The sequence below is a fragment of the Elgaria multicarinata genome, chromosome 11 (assembly GCF_023053635.1).
Source record: "Elgaria multicarinata webbii isolate HBS135686 ecotype San Diego chromosome 11, rElgMul1.1.pri, whole genome shotgun sequence".
Taxonomy (NCBI): domain Eukaryota; kingdom Metazoa; phylum Chordata; class Lepidosauria; order Squamata; family Anguidae; genus Elgaria; species Elgaria multicarinata.
The window spans coordinates 20714367-20739153 of NC_086181.1; the positions used below are offsets into that span (position 1 = coordinate 20714367).

Sequence of the window (24787 nt, forward strand, 5' to 3'; positions counted from 1 at the left end):
CAGATCCAGATGGCAGACACAGAAAACACCATATGTAGCTACATGTAAAATAGTTCCCGATGTCTTCAGGTCTGTATTTGCTGATGGCACTGTATTGTTGATGTTAATTTCTTGGTATTGGAGTCCATATCCGTTCTTGCATTGATTTTGCTTATAACTGCTTTTGTCTTTCAGGACTGGAAGGATTTCAAGTGATAATTAGTGTACTGTATCAAAAAAAGACAGTGGGAAATGTGCATGGGTACTGTGCACCTAAAAAAACCCACAATTTATGATCATCTGACATAGACAACAGTGAAAATAGAAGACACACTCTGCTTTAAAACAGTCATCATGTCCTTACCCCACATTCATTATGTTCTAGAAAACAACATAGGAAACCAAACCATTGTTACACAATTCTTCTTGGAGGGATTCCAAAGTCAGCTACAGCTGGCTCTATGCTTTCTTTTCATACTAATGTATGTGTTCACTTTGCTAGGGAATATCGGAATGATCACTGTCATCACTGTTGATGCCCAACTTCAGAATCCTATGTACTTCTTCCTGAAGAACTTATCCTTCTTAGATGTCTGCTACTCTTCAGTTATCACTCCCAAAGCCATGCTGGCCTTTGCAACTGGGAACAAGACCATTTCTTACAACGAATGTGCCATACAAATGTTCTTCTTCTCTCTCTTTGGGACCACTGAATGTTTTTTCTTAGCTGTGATGGCATATGACCGGTTCATTGCAATCTGCAGTCCATTGCTTTATAACATCACCATGTCCAAGAAGACCTGTGTACTTCTGGTTGCAGTTTCATACTTGTTTGGCTTTCTCAATTGTTGCACCCAGACGAGTCTTACATTCAGCTTGTCCTTTTGTGAGCCAGGGAAAATCAACCAGTTCTTTTGTGATGTCCCAGCTGTCATGAAGGCCTCTTGCTCAGACACTTCTGCAAATGAAATTGTGCTCCTAGCAATGTGTGGTTTTATTATAGTTATAACATCCATGATTGTCCTAATCTCCTATAGCTACATTGTGGCCACAATCTTGCGCATACCCTCTGTGGAGGGCAGACACAAAGCTTTCTCAACCTGTACTTCTCACATCATGGCTGTAAGCTTGTTCTTTGGCACAGCTTTCTTCATGTATGGCCAGCCTGGGGCCATTTCTTCTCCTAACCAAGGCAAAGTGGTCTCTGTGTTCTACACCATTGTAATCCCAATGTTGAACCCATTAATCTATAGCCTAAGGAACAAGGAGGTCAAAGATGCCTTATGGAGGCAGCTAAAAAGAAAGGCTTTGTTCCACTGACTATTACAATGATATATTATAGGCCTTCTTTGTAACTCTTTGTAAACAGACAAAAAACTTTGTATCATGGAAGAATAATTACTGAAGAAATATCCAACCCCAAATTTCATGGAAGAAATACATTCTAAAAAGGGCTGTGCACTGCCTCGGGCCGAGACACTGAATCTGAGCCAAGGTGGGTTGATTCAGCCTGCCTTGGCTTGGTTCTGAGGTGGTTCTGGTTCAGCCTGAGGAACACCGAAGCAGAATCCGATCAGCTCCAAAGCTTTGGGTCGCCTCAGGCCGATTCGGCACAGCACCGGGTGGGCCTCACCTGCTGCTGCCCCCACCACTGCCTCCTCCTCCACCACCGCCTCACTTCTGCCAGCTTCTATCGCCGGGGACGCAGGTAAAAATAACCAGGCCATGTGCGATTTTAAGATATTGCAGGGCCTCTGAGTTATTAGTACCTCTATGGCCACAAATTATGGTGGCCGTAGAAGTACTAATAACTCAGAGGCCCCACGAAATCTTAAAATCACTCATGGCCTGGTTATTTTTACCTGTGTTGCCGGTGACGGAAGCTGGCAGAAGTAAGGCGGAGGCAGTGGAGGCAGCAGGTAAGTGTGAAAGGGAGGCTTCTCTGGGTACTGGCTGTGCATCTGGCACCTAAAAAGTCTGAGTAATCTCAGAGGGCTCGAATCTCACTTCGGCGCCGAGGAGAGTCAGGCAACCCCCGAAGCAGCCCTGAGGTGCATCAGGGCTACTTTGGGGGCTCCAAACAAGCCTCCGAGGTGGATCAGGGGGGTCTCTGCATAACCCTAATTCTAAATGCTATTCTTTTAGGAGCCTACTACAGCATATACATTCACCAGATAACTTTAGGGAGGTTATTGACAGATGCAATATTTTTTACTAGGGTTTATGATGAAAGCAGACTAGCAGGTTAGGGAGAAAATTAAGCTATTCTCCTTCCCTTAGTGGTCTAGCTGTTTTTTTACATGCAGGGAAATTGTTAAATGTTCATCTAATTTGAGACATGCTCTCTGAACTTCTCCCCTCTTTAGGTATTTCTCCTGGAAGCAATCTGTGCTACAACTAAGGAAGGGGGAATCTTTTGCCCCCATTCTTGAAAAACTGCTTCCTGTGGTCACAAGAAGTGGCGTTGGAGGACCTCATAGAAGTTTAAAAGAGTGTTCTGGAGGGTGGAATGCAGTGGGGGAGAGGTCAGGTTAGCCAGGCTCATGGAGGGGGGAAGGGGGTAAAAGTGTGGAGAGACAAAAATGCCCTTTGTAACCTTATCAACAACTAGGCAATGTTTAAGGTTTTTGTACCAGTGTATAAAGCCCTAAACAACTTGGAACCAGGATACCTGAGAGAGTGCCTTCTGCCCTGTCAACCTGCCCAGTCACCAAGATCGTGTGTTCTGATTGGAGTCCACCAGCAGAAGAGCCTTGAGTGTGGTGGCCCCTTCCTATGGAATTCCCTGCTTTTGGAAGTCAGGAAGGCACCAACTTTGTTTTCCTTCTGACGTCTCCTGAAACATTATTGTTCCAGGAAGCTTTCCCTGAATGACCAGCTGTGGTTTTATTTGCACTTTGTTTTTGTTTTTTTTAAAAAAATAATTTTAATGTGTTTTTATTCTTTAATTCTATTTGTTCACCTCTTTGAAATCCTTCAATGTGGAGCAGTATATAAATATTGTAAATAAATAAATAAATTATAACCCAACAGGGCAAAATAAATTATAACCCAACTCAGAAGCCTCCAAGATTGGAGGCATCCTTCTGAAAGGTGGCTACCTGATACATTGTGCCTTGCAAAACTGTATCACTAGGCATTTCACATCCAGAGCACAGGGTGAGAGTGAGTATGACCTCGCCACCCACACATGTCTCTGTTGCTGTTAGAATTGGCCTTTTGCAATTCTTACTGAGGCCGTTTCTGCACAAGGTATTTTCCGTGTGCTCATAATTGCTCACACATGGAAATTCATGGGTCCTATGCATGATGTCATCCTCCTTCAAACCACCTCCCATTCTTTGCAAGCTTTATTGCACTGCTTTCTGTGATGACAGAAGTCAGACATCTTTCTTCATTCCGCAATGAGCCACTTTAATTCTATAGTGTATTTATGTCATGGTGAACTATTGCATATTAGGGATGTGCTCCACTTCTCCTCGGACTGGAGAAGTAGGAGCAGATCAGGGGCCTTTGCCTCCACTTAAGGGGGAGGCAAAGAGGATCGGGGGAGCCGCGGAGCGTTGCAGAGCGGATCGAGGTGAAGGAGGATCCTTCGCCTCGATCCGGAGCTCTGCAAAAAAGGTAAGGGGTGTTTACTTGGCCCTGCCGCTGTCGCCTGTGTGGCAACGGTGGCAGAGCCAGGTAAGGGGGCAAGGGGGAGGGGGGTCTTACCTGCATCGGTCCGTGGTCCCGCGGCTGCTTCAACGGAGCCCAAGGACTCAAACAGGCCTCAGGCTCAGCTGCAGGTCCGCGGACAGATGGAGGTGAGGGAGGGGGGGTGGCCACTGTCTGTCCACTGTCTGTCCATCCATCCACTGTCCCGCGGCTGCTTCAACGGAGCCCGAGGACTCAAACAGGAAGACTAGGCTGCAACTGCACCCTGGTATTCCTGGTTGAGGCCTTGGGCTCTGTTGAAGCAGCTGCGGGTCCACAGATGGATGGAGGTAAGGGAGAGGAGGGAGCCGTTTTTTACCTGGCCCTGCCGCCACTGCCCGTGCGGCGATGGTGGCAGAGGCAGGTAAGGGGGAGGGGGGTCTTACCTGTGTCCATTGTGGCCCATCCCAGCTTCAGTAGAGTCCACGGCTCAACCAGGAAGTGTAGGCTGCAATCGGGGCCTACAGTTCCTGGTTGAGCCATGGGCTCTAGTGAAGCTGGGATGGGCCACGACGGACACAGGTAAGGGGGAGGAGGGGGCCTTACCTGGCACCACCCCCCCCGCCACTGTGGAGCTCCGATTCGAAGCTGGAGCTCCGCAGCGGAGCGGAGCAGCCCCTAGGCGGATCAAGATGGGGTGGAGCGGGCCCGATCCGCAATTTGCAGATCGGGCATGAAAAGGATTGGGGGGGGGGGTCCGTGCACACCCCTATTGCATATAATATAACAGTGCCATCTAGTGGCTTTGTAATGAAACATATAGACCCTGCTGAGGGGGATAAAAAAGAAGGGGGCACACATAGAAAGGACCCAAACTAATCCCACAAAGAATCTGGAAACAGAAGCCCAGGTTAAGTTCTTAGGTTTTTGTCTGGTTTAGAAATGCTTTAAAATTGTTTTGATAATCCTGCATCTTCCCTTTTTTACATTTCACAATTCTCAGAAATTTAGCTGCTGTTTCCTTCCTTCACTTGGCACTCTTGAGAAATTGGCTGCTGGTTATATTATTAATACTTTCCTCGAATCATAGAATTATAGAATAGCAGAGTTGGAAGGGGCCTATAAGGCCATCAAGTCCAACACCCTGCTTACTGCAGGAATCCACCTTAAAGCACACCTGACAGATGGCTGTCCAGCTGCCTCTTGAATGCCTCTAGTGTGGGAGAGCACACAACCTCCCTAGGTAATTGGTTCCATTGTCCTACTGCTCTAACAGTCAGGAATTTTTTTCTGATGTCCAGGCGGAATCTGGCTTCCTGTATCTTGAGCCCATTATTCCATGTCCTGCACTCTGGGATGATCGAGAAGAGATCCTGGCCCTCATCTGTGTGACAACCCTTTAAGTATTTGAAGAGTGCTATCATGTCTCCCTGCACTGGAAAGCTTATATCTAATTCTGACTTGCATATTTTAATTGATAAGTAATATCAATTGACACTGGGTTTTTTATTTAACATTTTATGATGTGTATAACTGAAATGAACAGTTCGCTTGGGTTGCTATATTTTGTTAAGAAATGAACTGGCTCTAAGCAGTATATTGTAATGATGCTTCTTTGATATATGTTGTATTATTGTATTCCTGTTCTGGTGTTGTGGAGTATTTTTGGGCACATGTACCTTAGAAAAGCAGCATACAAATAATATCTCCTTAGAAATGTATGCGAAAGGGCTATACTTGCTCAACAAAACCCAGGATCAATTAATGTGTGAGTATTCTTTCTTTAGCAATTCCTAGTGCAGACCATGTTCTATCTATTCCACCATTCTGCTAATGGGGTGCCACAAGCAACTCATGTCCACTGTAGAATGCAATTCTCAGAAATATATGAATGCGGAGGTCTCCATTTAGTTTTCATTACTAATAAAATAATCACCATGAATTGGGGTAGATTTCCAAAGACTCTTAGGCCATTTCTACACCTGCCTTTCATCCTGGGATCATCCCTGTGCATCCAAATGACACACATGGGATCACAGGAGCAGGCAGGGATGATCCCTCCAGTTTTCTGGGATAATCCTTAGGTGTAAAAAGGGCCTTAGTTGGATCCAGATTTAAGCATGAGTAACTGCACTTATGGAAGTGGTCTTCCCCACTCCACCCTTCCTATGGCAACTCCTCCACTCCCCCTGAGCTACACAGGGAATCTTCAGAAAGGGGTGAGCTTTGGTGTGGGGGTGAGGGGAAGCCCCTGAAACACAGGTGGAGTAAACCTTACACAAGCAGAGCCCTTCTTCTCACAGAAGGCATATTCTGGATGCAACCCAATATTTGCATTTTGCTCAACCACCACCTCTTCCTCCTCCTCCTCCTCCTCCTCCTCCTCCTCCTCCTCCTCCTCCTCCTCCTCCTCCTTCTTCTTCTTCTTCTTCTTCTTCTTCTTCTTCTTCTTCTGTCTCTGTAGGTTCCAAGGATACAGGGGACTTCTAAATTCTAGAAGTGTTCAGAAAAACTGAAAATGTGTTACACAAGTGCGCTGATCCAAATTGTTCTTCCCAATGCAGCTCCTCCAACTCTGTGCATGCAAGTCTCCTACAGGATTCAAGAATCAATTCATCAGATAGAGGCAAGGATATATTATGGCCAAAATAATTTTAACATTTAGGTGGTAACCAAACTGGTGCAGGCACTTCCTTGTGTGGAGAGAAAAAATTCTAAATATTTCCCATTGTAATTTTATGACTTCTCCTAGTTTGGGTTTTGCAACTTCAAGATTTCTTTATGTAGTGTAAGGAGACAAATATAACAGCATTGGAAGGAATTGTACACTAGAAAAAGATGGCATTGGGTGTGGTCCCTTCCATATCACCACTTTTATGATTCCTAGGCAAGTGTGCAATTTCAGTTCATTATATTATATTGTTCTGAAAATAGAATTTCTTCTGTTTGAAGTATAGCATAATTTTGACAATATAATTTCACAGGTTCTGTTTTAGTGACTAATCCTTTCTGGTTGCCCTTGGCATTTGTCAGTTTGGGGAACATCTATGCCAGCACACCTGCCTGGAGTTTGCAGTCACAAAAGCATTGAGAGAAGGATATTTTTGTATGTCATACTGGTAACTGGACTATGAAAAACCAAACTGAGATAGCTGAATTCATCTTGATTGGATTTGAGGGTGAGCCACATATGGAGACAGCTCTATTAGTTCTCTTCTTAATGATGTACATCACCACCCTGGTGGGGAACATTGGCATGATCATAATCATCAGTGCTGACTCCCAACTTCACACCCCTATGTACTTCTTCCTGAAGAACTTGTCCTTCATAGATATATGTTACTCTTCAGTCATCACACCCAAAGCCATGCTGAGCTTTGCCAATGGGAAAAAGACAATTTCCTATAGAGGATGTGCAACTCAAATGTTCTTCTATTCTCTTCTTGGGACCACTGAGGCTTTTTTTCTGGCTGGGATGGCATATGATCGATTCATTGCTATCTGCAAGCCATTGCTTTACCATGCTACTATGTCCAAGAAGAACTGTGCATGTCTGGTGGTGGTTTCATACTTCTTAGGCTTTCTCAACTGTTGCACCCAGACTACTCTCACATTCAGTTTGTCGTATTGTGAGCCAGGAGAGATCAACCAGTTCTTTTGTGATGTCCCAGCTGTCATGAAGGCCTCTTGCTCAGACACTTTCACAAATGAAATTGTACTCCTAGTGCTTTGTGGGTCTATTGTAGTAATAACATTCACAATTGTCCTAACCTCCTATAGCTACATCGTAGTTACAGTGTTTCGCATACCATCTTTAAAAGGGAAATGCAAAGCTTTCTCAACCTGTACTTCTCACATCATGGCTGTAAGCTTGTTCTTTGGCACAGCTTTCTTCATGTACGGGCAGCCTGGGGCCATCTCTTCTCCTAATCATGGCAAGGTTGTGTCTGTCTTCTACACCATTGTAATCCCAATGTTGAACCCATTAATCTATAGCCTAAGAAACACGGAAGTAAAAAATGCCTTGGTAAGGCAGCTGAAAAGGGTTACATTTCCCCACTAAACCTGTGACTATATGAGTATGAAAACTACAGAAATTTTGGAACATCTTATTTTCAGAAATGGTAAATATTTCACATCAAGCCATACATATGACACTAGTGTTGGCCTTATTAACAATATGGGAAGAACAAAATGCAAATGCGACTTTGAAGGACTTAATTGAGTTCATGCTGTTGGTTGACCTAAGTGTCATAGCCAAAAATTGGAAAACTGCAGAAGTGCTAATATTGAAATCATGGGATATAGGATTATGGCAAATAACCATGGCAGAGAAATTGATAAACCAACTAAAATTACCTAAAGACAAAGTCAAAACATCTGACTTTTATAAAACAGGATTTCATTCTATATACTGATCAGCAGTATATGTCAAATATACATGCACAGCAGTATATGGCCATTTCTTCATCAGCCCAAAAATCCAGGCAGGTCACAAGTGAGTCCCTGTGCATCCAAATGACATACACAGACTCCCAGGAACAAGGGATAAATAATCCAGGAAACCAAACAATTCTATGTGCCCCCAAATACTTTCTAGGGTACATAGGATTGATCCATCTGATGTAAAATTTGTTTAGGCAAAAACGTAAATTAACTGTAGATGGTCAGTTTTATAAGAGACCTCTGGTTATATGATAATATCTGGCTGCCTATAATATTCTATCTGGGGTCCATGAAACATTTTAAACATTCCAGGTGTATTTCCTTACTCTTTTTTTTTTTGTTTTTAAAAAAGCAAACTCACATGCCACATATGAAAAATACTCTTGAAAGCTCTTTTAGGGCTCATCTACACCAAGCAGGATACTCTACTCTGAAAGCAGTATGTAAAAGGCCAGAGCCACACTATTGCTTCATAGCAGTATTAAAGTACACTGCAGGATCTACATTACTGCTTTATAGTGGTACTGAAGTGCACTGACAACTGTTGGGGCCCATGACACATCTACACCAGGCAGGATATAACACTATGAAAGTGGTATGAAAGCAGTATATTATATGTGTCATGGGCCCCAACAGTTGTCAGTGCACTTCAATACTGCTATAAAAATGCTTCTCCCAGGCATTTTTAACAGCATTTTAACAGCATTTAACAACGTTAAGTTTGTTTTTAATGGACCCCACAATTGTTGTTTTTAAATGGATACTGTTGTTTTTATACTGTTTTTATGTGTGTGTGTGTGTTTTTAAATTGTATACTTTTAATGTTTACTATTTTAAAATGTTGTAAACCGCCCAGAGAGCTTCGGCTGTGGGGCGGTATATAAATGTAATTAAATAAATAAATAAATAAATAATAAAGCAGGAGTGTGGCTCCTTCCTTTTATATACCACCTCTATACCACTTTCATAGTGGAATATCCTTTTTGGTGTAGATGAGCCCTTAGTTTCAAGAATGGATTGATATATGACATGAAGATCAATGTTTGAGAAACAAAAATTGAATTCTCCTGGGGTGTATGGAACAAGCTCTGCAGTTCTTTGGATACTGACCCACGTATTGTCAGAAAATATATTAGGGGTGTGCACGGACCCCCCGCTCCACTTCACTTCCAGATCCGCGATTTGCGGATTGGGCCACTCCGCCCCGCCCCCGCTCCCGCTCCGCCTATGTCCACTCCGCTCCGCTCGGAGCTCCGGATCCGGATCGGAGCTCCGTTTCCCCCCCCCATAGGCTTGCATTAAGATAAAAAAGTATACAACTTTTTTTCTGTTAAAGATAGAAACCTCAAGTTTGGCACCATGACACCTCATGGAGGTATACACACGCATGCCAAGACTCAAGGCAATCCCATCATCCCCTGATTTTTGGGGAATTTATGAAAACAGATCACCCAATTCAAACCCCTTTCCATAGCTCCTTCAATTTGCACGTTAAAAATCTCAAACTCACCACCATGAAAGCTTATCTAGGGGTGCACATGCACGCCAAGACTCAAGGCAGTCCCATCATCCCCTGATTTTTGGGGAATTTATGAAAACCGGGCACCCCATTCACACTCCTTTCCATAGCTCCGTCAATTTACACGTTAAAAATCTCAAACTCACCACCATGATAGTTTGTCCAGGGATACATACGCACGCCGAGACTCAAGGAAGTCCCATCATCCCCTGATTTTTGGGGAATTTATGAAAACCGGGCACCCCATTCACACCCCTTTCCATAGCTCCGTCAATTTGCACGTTAAAAATCTCAAACTCACCACCATGATAGCTTATCCAGGGGTGCACAAGCATGCCAAGACTCAAGGCAGTCCCATCATCTCCTGATTTTTGGGGAATTTATGAAAACCAGGCACCCCATTCACACCCCTTTCCATAGCTCCATCAATTTGCACGTTAAAAATCTCAAACTTGCCACCATGAAAGCTTATCCAGGGGTGCATGCTGAGACTCAAGGCAATCCCATTATCCCCTGATTTTGGGGGAATTTATGAAAACCGGGCACCCCATTCACACCCCTTTCCATAGCTCCGTCAATTTGAACGTTAAAAATCTCAAACTCGCCACCATGATAGCTTGTCCAGGGATACATACGCATGCCGAGACTCAAGGAAGTCTCATCATCACCTGATTTTTGGGGAATTTATGAAAACCGGGCACCTCATACACACCCCTTTCCATAGCTCCGTCAATTTGCACGTTAAAAATCTCAAACTCACCACCATGAAAGCTTATCCAGGGGTGCACACGCACGCCAAGACTCAAGGCAGTCCCATCATCCCCTGATGTTTGGGGAATTTATGAAAATCGGGCACCCCATTCACACCCCTTTCCATAGCTCCATCAATTTGCACGTTAAAAATCTCAAATTCGCCACCATGAAAGCTTATCCAGGGGTGCACGCTGAGACTCAAGGCAGTCCCATTATCCCCTGATTTTGGGGGAATTTATGAAAACCGGGCACCCCATTCACACCCCTTTCCATAGCTCCGTCAATTTGCACGTTAAAAATCTCAAACTTGCCACCATGAAAGCTTATCCAGGGGTGCACGCCGAGACTCAAGGCAGTCCCATTATCCCCTGATTTTTGGGGAATTTATGAAAACCGGGCACCCCATTCACACCCCTTTCCATAGCTCCGTCAATTTGCACTTTAGAAACCTCAAACTCGCCACCATGATAGCTTGTCCAGGGATACATATGCACGCCAAGACTCAAGGCAGTCCCAGCGGCAGAGCCCGGTAAAGGACCAAGGGAGAGGGGGACCTTACCTGCCTCCGTCCGTGGTCCGTCGCCGTCTTCAATTGAGCCCACGGTTCCACCAGGAAGTCTGGGCTTAGGCCCAGGCTTCCTGGTGGAACCGTGGGCTCAATTGAAGACGCCAACGGACCGCGGACGGAGACAGGTAAGGGAGAGGAGTGCGGGGAGGGGGGTTACCGGGCCCTGCCGCCGTCGCCGCATGGGCGACACCGGCAGGGCCCGGTAAACCCCACTTACCTTTCCGGCGGAGCTTCGGATCGAGGCGAAGGATCCGCCTTCACCTCGATCCTCTTCACCACGCTCCGCCGGCCCCCCAATCCTCTTCGCCTCTGCCTTAAGGGCAGGCGAAGCCCCCCGCTCCGCTCCTGCTTCTCCAGTCCGATTAGAAGCGGAGCACATCCCTAAAAATATATATATCATGCTATAGATTTCATTATTTGCTAGATTTGACTGACAAACACTTTGACTTCTGTCCCAATAAAGTTACCTGTGTTTAAGTTCCATTAAAACCAATGGAACTTCTGTTCATCATGACTAACATGCTGTAGAATTGTATGAGTCTTGTTTAACTACCTTTCTCTGGATAGGGGTCTTCAAGTATATTAGAAACAACAAAGCTTGCTTGTTCTGAGTAAGGGTTGGGAACCTAAAGCCCTCCAGATGTTGTTGAACTGCAACTGATCATCAGCCATGCTGGCTGGGGATGCTGGGAGTTGATGTCCAGCAACATCTGGAGGGCCATAGGTTCCCCAGCTTTGTTCAAGGATATGAAGCCTCTCAAGATGAAATGAACTGTGAAGTTCTGTTTTATTTTAATATTTCAAAACAAAACATACCCGCACGAACGTTCCACTAGGGACTATCATATCTTGTGATACTCAAGAGACTGAGACTGATTGTATAGCTCTCCCTCAATTGTTATGGGACTATTTACAAATGCATTAATGTTGAACACATGAAGAACATCATCACAAGTCACTTGTTTCATAAGTAGTTGTAGAAATATTGTGTTGAGAACATCAGGAGAGGGGGGAAATACCACCTCCAATTTGTGTCATTCAGAAGTTTTCCAAATAGGATGAGGATGAAGTAAATGCTGGGTCAAATGCAAAAGCATAGCGTTGTTCCAAGAGAAGAGACAAGAGGATTCTAGTTCTTGGTAAGTTATTTTAGTTCATTGGGAAAATAATCCAATATGCATGAAATATTATGACAGTGCATGAAATTCTTCAAATGGTTGCCTCATTATAAGGGCCAGATATTCAGGTGGTAAGCTAAGAGAATAAAACTTACTTCCATAACTAATTGCAATCTTTTACACATTTAAGGAAGTAAGAAGTGCAAACTAGACTGAAATTGTCATGTAATCAGCACTCACTATATGTTGTTGTAAGGAAGAATAAGGCAAAATGAAACAAAACTAACAATGCAAAGAAGTAAGATTTGTCAATCAGGAATAAGTAAGAAAAAAAAACTGTTAAAGATGTCAAGCTATCTTCCTGGAGGTATAATTGGTGACCTTACATTGTTGAATTTCTTTAGATGTAATGAATTTCTTAATGGATAAATTACAATAGCCAATGGACAGTCATTCCATTAAGAAATATGCATACTAACCAGTGGAGAAGAAGCTATCTAAGGTGCTGAACTCTGTTCCCAAAATGGCTCCCTTAGAGTTCTGGCTGGTTCTGACTGAAACCCAGAATAGCTTGATAGCCCCACTGAAATTGGAGCCACCAGCCTCCACTGATCCTAACCATAAGGTTTCATCAACACAGTGTAATAGAAGTTGGTTTTCTTTTATTTATTTATTTATTTATTTATTTATTTATTTATTTATTACATTTTTATACCACCCAATAGCCGAAGCTCTCTGGGCGGTCCACAAAAATTAAAACCATCATAAAACAACCAACAGGTTAAAAGCACAACTACAAAATACAGTATAAAAAGCACAACCAGGATAAAACTACGCAGCAAAACTGATATAAGATTAAAATACAGAGTTAGAACAGTAAAATCATATAATAAATCATATAATTTTAAATCATATAATCATAGAATAGTAGAGTTGTCAGGGGCCTATAAGGCCATCGAGTCCAGCCCCCTGCTCAATGCAGGAATCCACCTTAAATCACACCTGATGGATGGCTGTCCAGCTGCCTCTTGAATGCCTCTAGTGTGGGAGAGCCCACAACCTCCCTGGGGGGGGGGGGATCTACACTATTGCTTTTAAAGCGCTTTAAAGCACTTTGAAAATGTTTTGAAAACTGTATATGCAGTGTGTCCTGGGCCCCAACAGTTGTCAAAACTGTTATAAAGTGCTTTAAAGCGCTTTAAAGCAGTAGTGTAGATACCCCAGGTAACTGATTCCATTGTCGTACTGATCTAACAGTCAGGATTCCCCCCCCCCCCCCGCCCCGACATCCAGCTGGAATCTGGCTTCCTGTAACTTGAGCCCATTATTATTATCAGTACATGACGTCAGTCTCCTCTGTTTTTCTGGCTAATCTCTTGTTAATCTTGAAATTGTTATTTCCATTCTTTTCACGCTGACGCTTCTGTATGCTCCATTCTAGCAAAATCTATATTGCTTGCATGTTCATATCCTTTCTCTATTACTCCTTAAGGTTGAAATTCATTATCTTCTCATTTATGCTATGCTTCCAGCTTTCAAGCAATTTCTCAAAATCCAAATCTATCTTTTGGGGATATTCCCTCCTTGACAACGTTTTTTTTTTTTTTTTTACTTCCAGCAATCAACAAGCATTTCCACCATTTCAGATTTTTAAAATTTTAATTTTTCCCCTTCCTATTCCATATCCTAGTTTAGCCTAATTTTGTTAGGTAGTACACCATAGTCATGGTGTTATTCGCACCTAGAGCAGAGGAAGGCAACTTGGTGTTCTCCAGGTGTTGTTGGACTACAACTCTCATAATCCCTGACCACTGGCCATGTTGGTGGACCTTATGAAAGATGCTGTCTAAAACAGCTGGAGGACACAAGGTTGCCTACTCCTAGAATAAAGTTAAGCTCTTTGTACACCACCCCCACAACAAAAACTACCTCATTTATTCTTTTGCTTTCTTTAGGATTTAAAGGGTCCTACTGTTCTCTAGAATTGGAAATTAAGTTGATAATTACATATGCTTGTGTATGAAAAATCGGTTATGGAATGTGATACTGGATTGGCAGATTGCTTCAACCTCTCCAGTTCTAAGATTCTTGGGCATCACTGCAATATTCAGTAACATACCATTCATTCATTCATTCATTCATTCGTTTTGCTTTTCTTTCAGGTAACATAATTTTACATGCAACAATAATTCTGAAGCAAGGTAGCAGAAGGGTTCTGACCCATGGTTATCACTTCAATGTTTGTTATGGGCCACTATGGGCACTGACCATCCAAACACTTATATTTGATATTTACAAGAATATTGGTAGAAGATTCTTTCTCCTGACTTGCCTCCTTGCCATAACTATGCAATGGAAAACCATACTGAGGTCACAGAATTCATACTAGTGGGATTTAAGGGCCAGCAACTGATGCAAATAGCTTTATTTCTTCTCTTTTTGATGATATATGTCATCACCCTGGTGGGGAACATTGGCATGATCATAATCACCAGTGCTGACTCTCAACTCCATACCCCTATGTACTTCTTCCTGAAGAACCTGTCCTTCTTGGATATTTGCTACTCTTCGGTCATCACTCCCAGAGCCATGCTCAGCTTTGCAACTGAAAACAAGGCCATTTCCTACAATGGCTGTGCAACCCAGATGTTCTTCTTTTCTCTTTTTGGGACCGCAGAGGCTTTTTTCCTGGCTGTGATGGCATATGACCGATTCATTGCCATCTGTAACCCACTACTCTACCATATGGTTATGTCCAAGAAGAGATGTGTTTGCCTCCTGTGCATCTCTTACTTCTTTGGGTGTGTCAACTGCTGCACCCAGACTGGCTTTACTTTCAGTTTATCATTCTGTGGTCCAACTGAAATAAACCACTTCTTTTGTGATGTCCCAGCTGTGATGAAAGCCTCCTGCTCAGACACATTTATGAATGAACTTGTGCTCTTAGCTTTGTGTGGGTGTATCATTGTGACCACAGCCATAGTTGTCCTAATATCTTATGGTTACATTGTTACTACCATCTTGCGCATACCATCTGTAAAAGGGAGAAGTAAAGCCTTCTCAACTTGTACCTCCCATTTGATGGCAGTAAGCCTTTTCTTTGGGACAGTTTTCTTTATGTATGCACAACCTGGAGCCATGTCCTCTCCTAACCGGGGTAAAGTGGTATCAGTCTTTTACACAGTTGTGATCCCAATGTTGAACCCCATCATCTATAGTCTAAGGAACAAGGAGGTCAAAGAGGCTCTAAACAGACAATTCAGAAAGAAAAGACTTGTGCATTGATACATAGAGCTTCATCATACCTACCCATTTCCCTTGAATTATCCCAGCTGTGTATGAAAGCTGTTGTTGTTGTTGTTGTTGTTGTTGTTAGCCCCATCACAGCACCGCTGCCCTGCTCCAGTGTGTGTCCTGGGAGAGGCCATTTCCCCGGGCAGAGGGGCATGGGAAGGGAGAGGAAGGAAATGTTGTGCCAGGGAGATGATCTCTTTACGGGGAGGGTGGGGGTGACAAGGGAGAGACACTCCCTCCGGGCCCCTCTGCTTTTTCTGTGCACATTTTTACTTGAGAGTAAACACACACACGCCACACACACTAGCAAATTCAAATTCAAAAGAGCTTCCTATTTCAGTGACTGCCAGGGATAGAATTGAGCTGTTAGCATCTTTACCCAAAAGTAAGTGCCTTCCTGAGTGCCAGAACACTTACTATTCAGCATGGAGGGCTCCGTGGTGCTTGCTTGGGGGCTACCGAGGGGGCAGCTGGACGATTCTGCTCTCGTCATCCTTCCGTGGCCGCAGTGGCCGCTCAGGGAACAAGAAAATAATTGCTCTTTCTGTAGTCCAAAATACCTTGCTATTTGGGTGAGGGGGAGTGCAATTAAAGCAGGACATATTGGAGTACTTTGTAGTAACAGCAGATTATAAGGTAGAAAACATCGGAGTCCTTTGCAGGCAATTCAAAGTGATTGCACAGTATAATACTGGTGTGATAGAGCTCATAGTTTCAAACAATCCTATTCATGTCTACTCAGAAGTAACTCCTGTTGAGCTCAATGGGGCAACTCCCAGGTAACAGTGCTGAGGACTGAAGTTTTTATTGAATGAATTCTTCATTATTTTTAAATACTATCAGTGAACACCCCCTACAGTCCTGGACACTCATAGATAGTGAAATCCCACTGAAGCCAAATGTATTTAAAGGGCATAAATATTAGGCATGTGCTCCGCTCCGATTAGGAGCGGAGAAGCAGTAGCGGATTGGCCTGCTCCGCCTTACCCAGAGGCGGAGTAGAAGCGGACCGCGGACCCCTAGAAGCAAGGCGAAGAGAAGCACCCATTTTTCGGAGCTCCTAGTTCAGGCGGAGCGCTCCGATCGCCATCTTGAAACATTTCGCCCATAGGATTGCATTGCGTAAAAGAATCGGGGATAACTGGGTTGATTTTTAAGCTATCATTCTGGAAATTCTTGTGCACAGAGAGTCGTGGATGGGGGTCATTTTGAGACTACTCTCACCTCTCTGCGTCGTGCGGGTCGAGTGCTAGAATTTTTTACAAATCGGGTCAACAAACAGGGACAGCGCGGCTCAAACGGCGGTTTTCGGCTTTTCGCCCATAGGATTGCATTGAGGAAAACAATCGGGGATAACTGGGTTGATTTTTAAGCTATCGTTCTGAAAATTCTTGTGCACAGAGAGTCGTGGATGGGGGTCATTTTGAGACTACTCTCACCTCTCTGCGTCGTGAAGGTCGCGTGCTAGAATTTTTGGAAAAATCAGCGGGAAAAATACCTTTTTCAAAGGGCTGAGGGGCAGAGTCAGCTCCTGGTCATGATCACATGATCCCAAAGTTAGAGGAGGGCATAGGCAATACGGGTAACTTGGGATTCTGGGAAACTTCTCTTTCTTCATCTGAACGGACTTTTCCCAGTGTTTTTTAACACAGTAGCCCCACCAAATGCACAAACACAACCTGAAATCATATACTAAGCCAAGAATAAGAGATAGAAACACAGCACTGCTCCCCACCCTAACTTTGGGGAACAACTGAAAAGATGTGGTGCAAGGGGATGAGCTCCCCTAGGGCATCTCATCGTGGACGTGCCCCCACTCTCTCCTGCACTGGAAGGCCATTAGAGCCTTCCAAAGAGAGTAAAACGGTGGAGCAATGCCTATCATGAGTCGAAGTGAGCGTTTACTTCTTAGTGATGGAGCGATGCCTGTTATGAGTTGAAGTGAGCGTTTACTTCTCAAGCTCAGAGCTGTTGGTGAAGCAATGGCTTTCTTGAGTTGAACTGGCAGCTGCTTCCCCCTCCCCCGGGCACGTCCCCCTATTGCTGGTAAAAGACAGATATAGCCTTTTTAAAAAAGTTCTTCTTGTTGTTTATTCAGTAACACTGCTGCTTTTAATTCCACCCCTCCTTCGTTTATTTATTTGTTTATTTATTCCATTTTATATGCATTACTGGCTTATCCTTGGCTCACTTCCTTATGCCCCCAGAAATGCCAGCTGCATGCCTGCCTCCCTGCCTTCCCTCCCTCCTCCCCTGCCCACCTCGCAGGGATGTTGTGTGTGTGTGGCTTTGACTCAGGGGAGAAGTCCTTCCTGCGCTCACTTGGAGTTTTGGAAGTTCCAAATTTTGCAGGTTTAAGCCCCGCCAAAAAACAGGGGATGATGGGACTGCCTTGAGTCTCGGCGTGCATATGTATCCCTGGATAAGCTTTCATGGTGGTGAGTTTGAGGGGTTTTTTTAACGTGTAAAATTGACGGAGCTATGGAAAGGGGTGTTGGATTTTCATAAATTCCCCCAAAATCAGGGGATGATGGGATTTGCTTGAGTCTCGGCATGCGTATGTATCCCTGGATAAGCTTTCATGGTGGTGAGTTTGAGGTTTCTAACGTGCAAATTGACGGAGCTATGGATAGGGGTGTGAATGGGGTGCCCAGTTTTCAAAAATTCCCCAAAAATCAGGGGATGATGGGATTGCCTTGAAACTTGGCGTCCATGTGGACACATGAATAAGCTATCATGGTGCTGAGTTTGAGGTTTCTAACGTGCAAATTGACGGAGCTATGGAAAGGGGTGTGAATGGGGTGCCCGATTTTCAAAAATTCCCCAAAAATCAGGGGATGATGGGATTGCTTTGAAACTTGGCGTGCGTGTGTATACCCCCATGAGGTGTCATGGTGCCAAACATGAGGTTTCTAACTTGAACAGAAAAAAGTTGTTTAATTTTTTAGCTTTCAATGCAACCCTATGGGGGGGGAAAAACGGAGCTCCGATCCGGATCCGGAGCTCCGAGCGGAGCGGAGCGGAAGTGGGCGGAGCGGGGCCGGGGCGAAGCAGCCCGCTCCAAAAATTGCAGATCTGGAAGTGAAGTGGAGCGGGGGGTCCGTGCACACCCCTAATAAATGTGTACAGGATTGCAGGCAGTGGCGGTGGGGGATGGAACCCTGAAACATTATCACATGAACATGTATAGAGATCACTTATTTGCTAATATCTTATTTGCTAATATGAGCCAAGTTCTTCACAATAGCAGGTTGATGCACTTCCAACCAATTAATGTTATATTTTCATGTTTTCGGTATAGTTCTCTTTTATGCTGAAGAAACACCTGTAATATTGACCTCATCCATGCTGGTAAATAATATAAATTGTCCTTCCTTGAAGGAGAGAAAATCACAATGTTAGTGTGTGAGTGAAGTTCCATAGCCATCACACCTGATAATTACATGCATTGTGGGTATATAGACCTGCCTTTTTGCTATATATGTGGTGGAGGGGTGCATTTATTTGAAAAGGGTTGTTAAGAGAACATCAGCATTATTTCTCTCAAAGTGGTGCTAAAGCAGAGGCTTACTCTTACACCGTACTTTTTAATCTTGTCACAAAGGGCATGTCTAGATGAGGAGGGTGGAGGGGGAGGATATCTTGATTTGATGATCGTTAAAACCTCTCCCTCAGTCTACACGCGACACGTAACATCCTGGGAGGATTGGGGATCTCACGCCCACCATTTTGGATTTTTTATTTTTTAATGAAGATGAGCACTGGAAAGTTCGAATGAAAACATAAGTACCCCTGATGGGCACAGAGCTCCTGAAGAGCTCCATGCCTGGGTCCCAGCTCCTCGTGGTTACTTGTGAGGAGCCAGGACGAAAATGGGACACCCAGCCACACCTCCCTTGGTCTCAGGATCATCCCAGGGCCACATGAAAAACTGGGATTAAAGGGTAGGGCGATATCCCGGGGAAAAGGAGGGATCATCCCGTCCTGCACCTGGGATCCACTGTGCGTCATATGGATGCACAGGGACGATCCTGGGATAATCCCTGGGATATTGCTCCATCTAGTCATGCCCATTGTGTTTTCCTAAATTGTGTACAGGAAGTAACCCAAACTTCATAAAAGAAACACCTTGATAATCATAACTTCACCTGCATAATTGTAAACATGGTACTCCTGCACACATTCAACAGAACGTGTAGAGTTGTGGTGGAAGTAGGGTTCTCACAACATGACATGCTGCTGGAGGTTAACATTATGTCACGTGCCTCTGAAATTTTTAATTTCATTTAATTTCATTTGTTCATGTTTAGTCAGTTTAGGAGACCAGAAGATAAATGTGTATTCCAAGTTTTAGAGTCACCAGTTTGAACACAATTTGGAGGTTCTTCCTTGGCAAAGAAAACTCAAAACCCATGCAAGTGTATCACTCAATGAAGTCATCACAGCCACAGAATCCATGTGAATCCATGGCAAGGGACTCAAAGGTAATGCACAGCTCAATAGTCAACAAAATGAACCAACTTGGTTACAGACTGTCATTTAGGCATACAGTCAAGGGCATAATGATCTAAAACAGTGGTCTTCCATTGGTCTAGACCTGAGACCCACCTTGGACTCCCAACTGGCAACATAGCACCCACAATTTCACAATTGTCCAACATGGCAGCAACAGCTAGGGTGGCCTCTTACATATCACTAAAAAAGAGGACACAACTTTGCATAGCATTTGCATTTTCAATTTATAGCTATAAAATTATAAATAATAACTTTTTGAAAAATAGACATCTCAACTTAGTGGAAAATGCTGAATAGGAAACCTGTGTGCCTACTCAGTCTGCTGTCCAGGTAATCACTGTTGATGAGCAACTTTAAGGCCCAGATCTCTCTCCTTGTGGTTCTTTGATTTTAAAACCAGATTTAGACTGGACAGCCAGTCAAATAGAGGATTATCCTCTGTCAGGTCTCCAAAATATAGGACTGGGCACTGGATTCACCACCTCATTCTACACACACACATCGTGCGATGTGCCTGGAGGGCAGAGCACATCACGGCCGCCATTTTGAATGTATTTTTGGGGCCAGATGCAATGCAGGAGTGCTCCTCCACCGAAGTGAGAACTTTAAAAACAAACAAACTGAGCCCTCCCCACCAGCCCAGCCACCCCCCGATGGGCATTTATATTAAAACTGCTCACCCTCCCACCCAGCACACCCCCATGGGCATGGAGCCCGAAGTATAGAGCAGCCATGGCAATTTCGGCTGCTCTATATTTCGGGCTCTATTATTTTTGCCCATGGAGGTCTCAGGTGCTGCACTTAACCCTTTTGTGCTTAAGGCAAACTTAACCCCAAAGGGTTAAAGGTGTCATCTGCACCCATTTTGCATGTGGTTAGTGTAACCACAGCTGACTGTGGTTACGTTAACCACAAAATCCAAAGTGTCGTCTGAATTGGGCCAAAGTCCCTTTCATCTGACAAATAATTTGAAAAAAATATTTTTGAAGTCTACTGTAACTGAATAGACATTCTATATTTTCTTTAATTCAAATATGGTTATCTCCATTAAATAAAACAGTTATCTCACCAGAAACTTTATGTTTTATAACATGCAGCATGCATATTTCTAATAGCTGGTAGTGAGTGAAGTTAATGATACCATGGGGAATAAATTACCTCTAATACACATAAGACTTATATTATAAATCCTTGAGAGTCTATTGATGAAGCTGGACCTTCTGCCTACCTTGTCCACTTCTTGGGGTAAGTTTAACTAGTTCACATCTGCAATGTTCTGCAAAGGCAATGAGATTGCTGTCGGTGTCCATACATTGCACCAATGTCTGATTTGTTTACTGCAGGGTTCTGTTTCTCCTTTATCGCTTTGGAAATGGAATCTAAAATCAAACTCCAGGTTGTTTCATTATTCAAATACTTTGTGATCCTACAGTAACAGGATTATTCTCCTACATTTAACTATACGTATGGACCAGACGATTGTTTATGTAAGTTAAATAATGAAAGACTAGAGACTGGTTTCAATATTATTTGCTCTTTTACTGAGATAGAACCCAAATTGAAGCTCTGAGAGCACAATCCTATACTCAGAAGTAAGCCCAGGTAAGTGCATACTCCCAGGTAAGGATTGCAGCCTTAGTCACTTTTTGTTTAGTTGTCTAGTCTCATAGTATGCAAGTGTGTGTGTGTTGGGAGAAAATACCATGTATATTGGAGAATTTATTTATTTATTTAGAGTATTTTTATCCTGCACCTCAGCCAAAAAGGCTCCCGGAGCGGCTTACAATTGATCAGTAAAGAAGACAGTCCCTGCCCTCAGGCTTACATTCGAAAAAAGACATGAAACACAAGTAAAAAGGGATGGGGAGGGAAGAGGGAGAAAAGGAAAAGACATTAAGGAAGCTGTTCAGGCTGGTGGGAAGGCCTTGCTCCCCCCTCTCATCTCCCTGTGGATGGAGACACCAGCTCCTTCTTCTTCCCCACAGGGTCAAGATGACAGCCCTGTTTGGGGGGGGGGGTGCAACTGAAGCATGCTCTGATGGTCTCTGCCTGCTCCTGTCTCCCTCGCTTCTTGTGTTCTTCTTTAGATTGTTGGTCTACCTTTTTTTTAAAAAAAATGCACTTAGTAACATCTAGGTAAAACATAAAGTGGCTTTATCAGTACTGGCATTGGCTAAACTGTGGGTTGTTGTTGTTTAAACAAATAAATTTCTTCCTTCAGCCTTCTTTGCCAATAACAATTATAACAACAACAACAACACTAATGTTAATACTACTACTACTGCTGCTGCTAATAAAGTATTTCCTGATACTTATATCTTCTCTTTCATCTCAGTGGCCATCAACATACACAAATTCACCATCCAACTGTCTTAATGCTAATCATTCCAAATATCATTTCATTAAATTGTGCTGAAGAAATTTCTCACTTCCTAGTTTTCAACAACTGATTGGCTCACATGTTGCTAACATTTTGTATCGAATTTTATATTATGGCTAATGGCTAAAACAACAAAAATTATACTGAATATTCAGCATGAAAACAAATTAAAGAGAAAGTAGGTGAGGCTCAGGTTGCAATTTGGGTTGACTAGGGGCTCATCTACACCAAGCAGGATATTGCAGTATGAAAGTGGAATATAAAAGGCAGGAGCCACACTACTGCTTTATGGCAGTATTGAAGTGCACTGACAACTGTTGGGGCCCATTGACATATACCATACACCGCTTTCATACTGCTATATGCTGCTTGGTGTGGCGCCTGCCTTTTATATACCGCTTTCATAGTGCAATATCCTGTTTGGTGTAGATGAGCCCCAGGACTCAATGAAAGATCTTATAAGTGTTAAAATGGTGAAGGGATTACTGTATATTGATATGTTTCATGATATGATTCCTCCTCTTTTTTTCTGGGTTGGTGTTGTTGTTTTTGGTATGTTTGTTTTGTTACCAATGGAGGCTGGTGGCTCTGATGCCAGTGGGTTGGTGAGTCCACTCTGGGTTTCAGTCAGAACTCTAAAGGAACTCACCTTGGATAGTTCCTTTAGACCTCTGAGTGGTTCTGACTGAAAACCAAAGCAGATTCACCACCCTAATAATATCAGAGCCACCAGCCTCCACTGATTGTTTCCAATGTATTGTAAATAATTTTAAAAAATACAGGAAAAAGGTTGGGGAAGGTAGATGGGGAATGGGCTATTACATATTGGTAATGGTATTACAATAGCATTTGTTTTGTATATGTGGGACCACTGTGATAAAAAGAAAGACATAAGGGGCAGGTTAAGCAAATAGCATGACAACATGAAGTCCAGCATCCTGTTCCAATCAATGTTCCAGCCAGATATTTCTGAGAATTTGATGAAAGGATGTGCTTGTTGTCCCTTTTTTACTTTTAATGTTCTCATTCATTTCAGTCACCTGCGATGGAAAACTGCAGCACAGCCTCTGAATTTATCCTGGTGGGTTTCAGAGACCGCCCGGAGCTGCAAGTAACGTTTTTCATCACTTTTCTAGTGCTGTACATCACCACTGCAGTTGGGAATGGAGGTATGATAGCCATCATAAGTGCTGACTCTCAGCTCCACACCCCTATGTACTACTTCCTTAAGAACCTGTCCTTCTTGGACCTCTGCTATTCCTCTGCCATTGCTCCTAAAGCTCTAGTGAATTTTTTTGAGAAGAACAATATCATTTCATATGAGGGCTGTGTGGCCCAGTTGATGCTCTTCACCATTTTCGTTACCACGGAAGGTTTTCTTTTGGCAGTCATGGCTTATGACCGCTTTGTTGCCATTTGCTATCCCCTCCTCTATCCAACTAAGATGTCAAAGAAGTCTTGCCATCGACTGGTGGCCACTTCCTATGCCTGTGGCTGTACCAACGGCGTGATACAGACCAGTGTTTCCTTCCGGCTGAGATTCTGCAATCACAGCAAAATTAACCACTTCTTCTGTGATGTCCCTGCGGTCATGGCAGCTGCCATAACTAATACATATGTCAATGAAGTTGTGATGTTCTCACTCTGCAATGTTATAATTGCTATCACTACAGTGGTGATATTCACCTCCTATGCTTACGTTCTCTCCACCATTCTCAAAATCCACTCTGCAGAGGGCAGGCGGAAAGCCTTTTCTACCTGTGCCTCTCACATCACAGCGGTGACTATCTTTTATGGGACAGTCTTCTTCATTTATGCCCAGCCTGCGGCCATATCCTCCCCTGCTCAGAGCAAAATTGTGTCTGTGTTCTACACTCTCGTCATCCCAATGTTAAACCCCCTCATCTACAGCCTCAGGAACAAAGATGTCAAAGAAGCTCTGAGAAGGACTTTGGGTAAAAAGAGGCTCTTTTCCATGAGCTGACAGAATTTAATAAAACTCACTAGCTTTCAAATGGTTCTTTGTGTTGGTTATTAAAACAATAGTGATTTTCCGAATGGAAAGGTATAACAGCAGTATCTCTTTGCAGCTGAAATTCTGCAAAGTTAGCAGGCCTGCTGGTAGAAATCGTGGTGTGGTGTTGAATGATTCCCCTTGCCCCGCATCTCATTCATGACAGTACAATTCAAAATCCAGAATTAAAAAAACTAACCAACTTTAATTCCAATGTCATTCAGTTTTACCTTGTAGTGCCACAAAAAATAATAATATAAGAATGGTGAGGGGTGTGAGAAGAGGGCTGTCTCTCACACACTGGTCAACCCATCCTGCAAGCTGCTGATGTAAACCATAAACAGACATGGATCACCTCACAGTATGTTTCCTCTATCAATGCAGTAAGAGATGCTTCATAAGGCAATACAGGACCAGGAGAACATGAAGTATCTTTGCTTCTCCCAGGCCTTCCACCATCCCAATCTTGATTTGAAAGACCATACTTCAGGAAAACCTGTGTTAAAGACATCTAAATATCAGGGAAAGATGTCTAATAAGTTGGTAAAGCATTCCAGAGAGTGAG

General features: G+C 43.5%; 4 protein-coding genes across 4 annotated transcripts; all 4 read left to right on the forward strand.

Moving 5' to 3' along the window:
- Positions 1–333: 333 nt before the first annotated feature.
- On the forward strand, positions 334–1299 carry LOC134405302 (olfactory receptor 9S13-like). Its single transcript, XM_063136543.1, has one exon. The coding sequence runs from the start codon at positions 334–336 to the stop codon at positions 1297–1299; it is 966 nt and encodes a 321-aa protein (XP_062992613.1).
- A 5446-nt stretch (positions 1300–6745) lies between these two features.
- On the forward strand, positions 6746–8448 carry LOC134405303 (olfactory receptor 5G9-like). The gene is made up of 2 exons (XM_063136544.1): positions 6746–7660; positions 8374–8448. Exons 1-2 carry the CDS (start codon positions 6746–6748, stop codon positions 8446–8448), a joined length of 990 nt encoding a protein of 329 aa, XP_062992614.1.
- Positions 8449–14371: 5923 nt separating this feature from the next.
- On the forward strand, positions 14372–21211 carry LOC134405304 (olfactory receptor 5AR1-like). Its single transcript, XM_063136545.1, is given in 2 exon segments — positions 14372–15312; positions 21172–21211. Coding segments are annotated over 2 exon segments (981 nt in total).
- Positions 21212–23253: 2042 nt separating this feature from the next.
- LOC134406540 (olfactory receptor 9S13-like) lies at positions 23254–24192 on the forward strand. The gene has a single exon (XM_063138015.1). It carries the CDS (start codon positions 23254–23256, stop codon positions 24190–24192), a length of 939 nt encoding a protein of 312 aa, XP_062994085.1.
- Positions 24193–24787: the final 595 nt, after the last annotated feature.

Coding starts and splice junctions, on each gene's coding strand:
- LOC134405302 (XM_063136543.1), top strand. CDS start 334: ATGTCCTTACCCCACATTCATTATGTTCTAGAAAACAACATAGGAAAC.
- LOC134405303 (XM_063136544.1), top strand. CDS start 6,746: ATGAAAAACCAAACTGAGATAGCTGAATTCATCTTGATTGGATTTGAG. Junction 7,661..8,373: donor TGGTAAGGCAGCTGAAAAGG/GTTACATTTCCC, acceptor TAAACATTCCAG/GTGTATTTCCTTACTCTTTT.
- LOC134406540 (XM_063138015.1), top strand. CDS start 23,254: ATGGAAAACTGCAGCACAGCCTCTGAATTTATCCTGGTGGGTTTCAGA.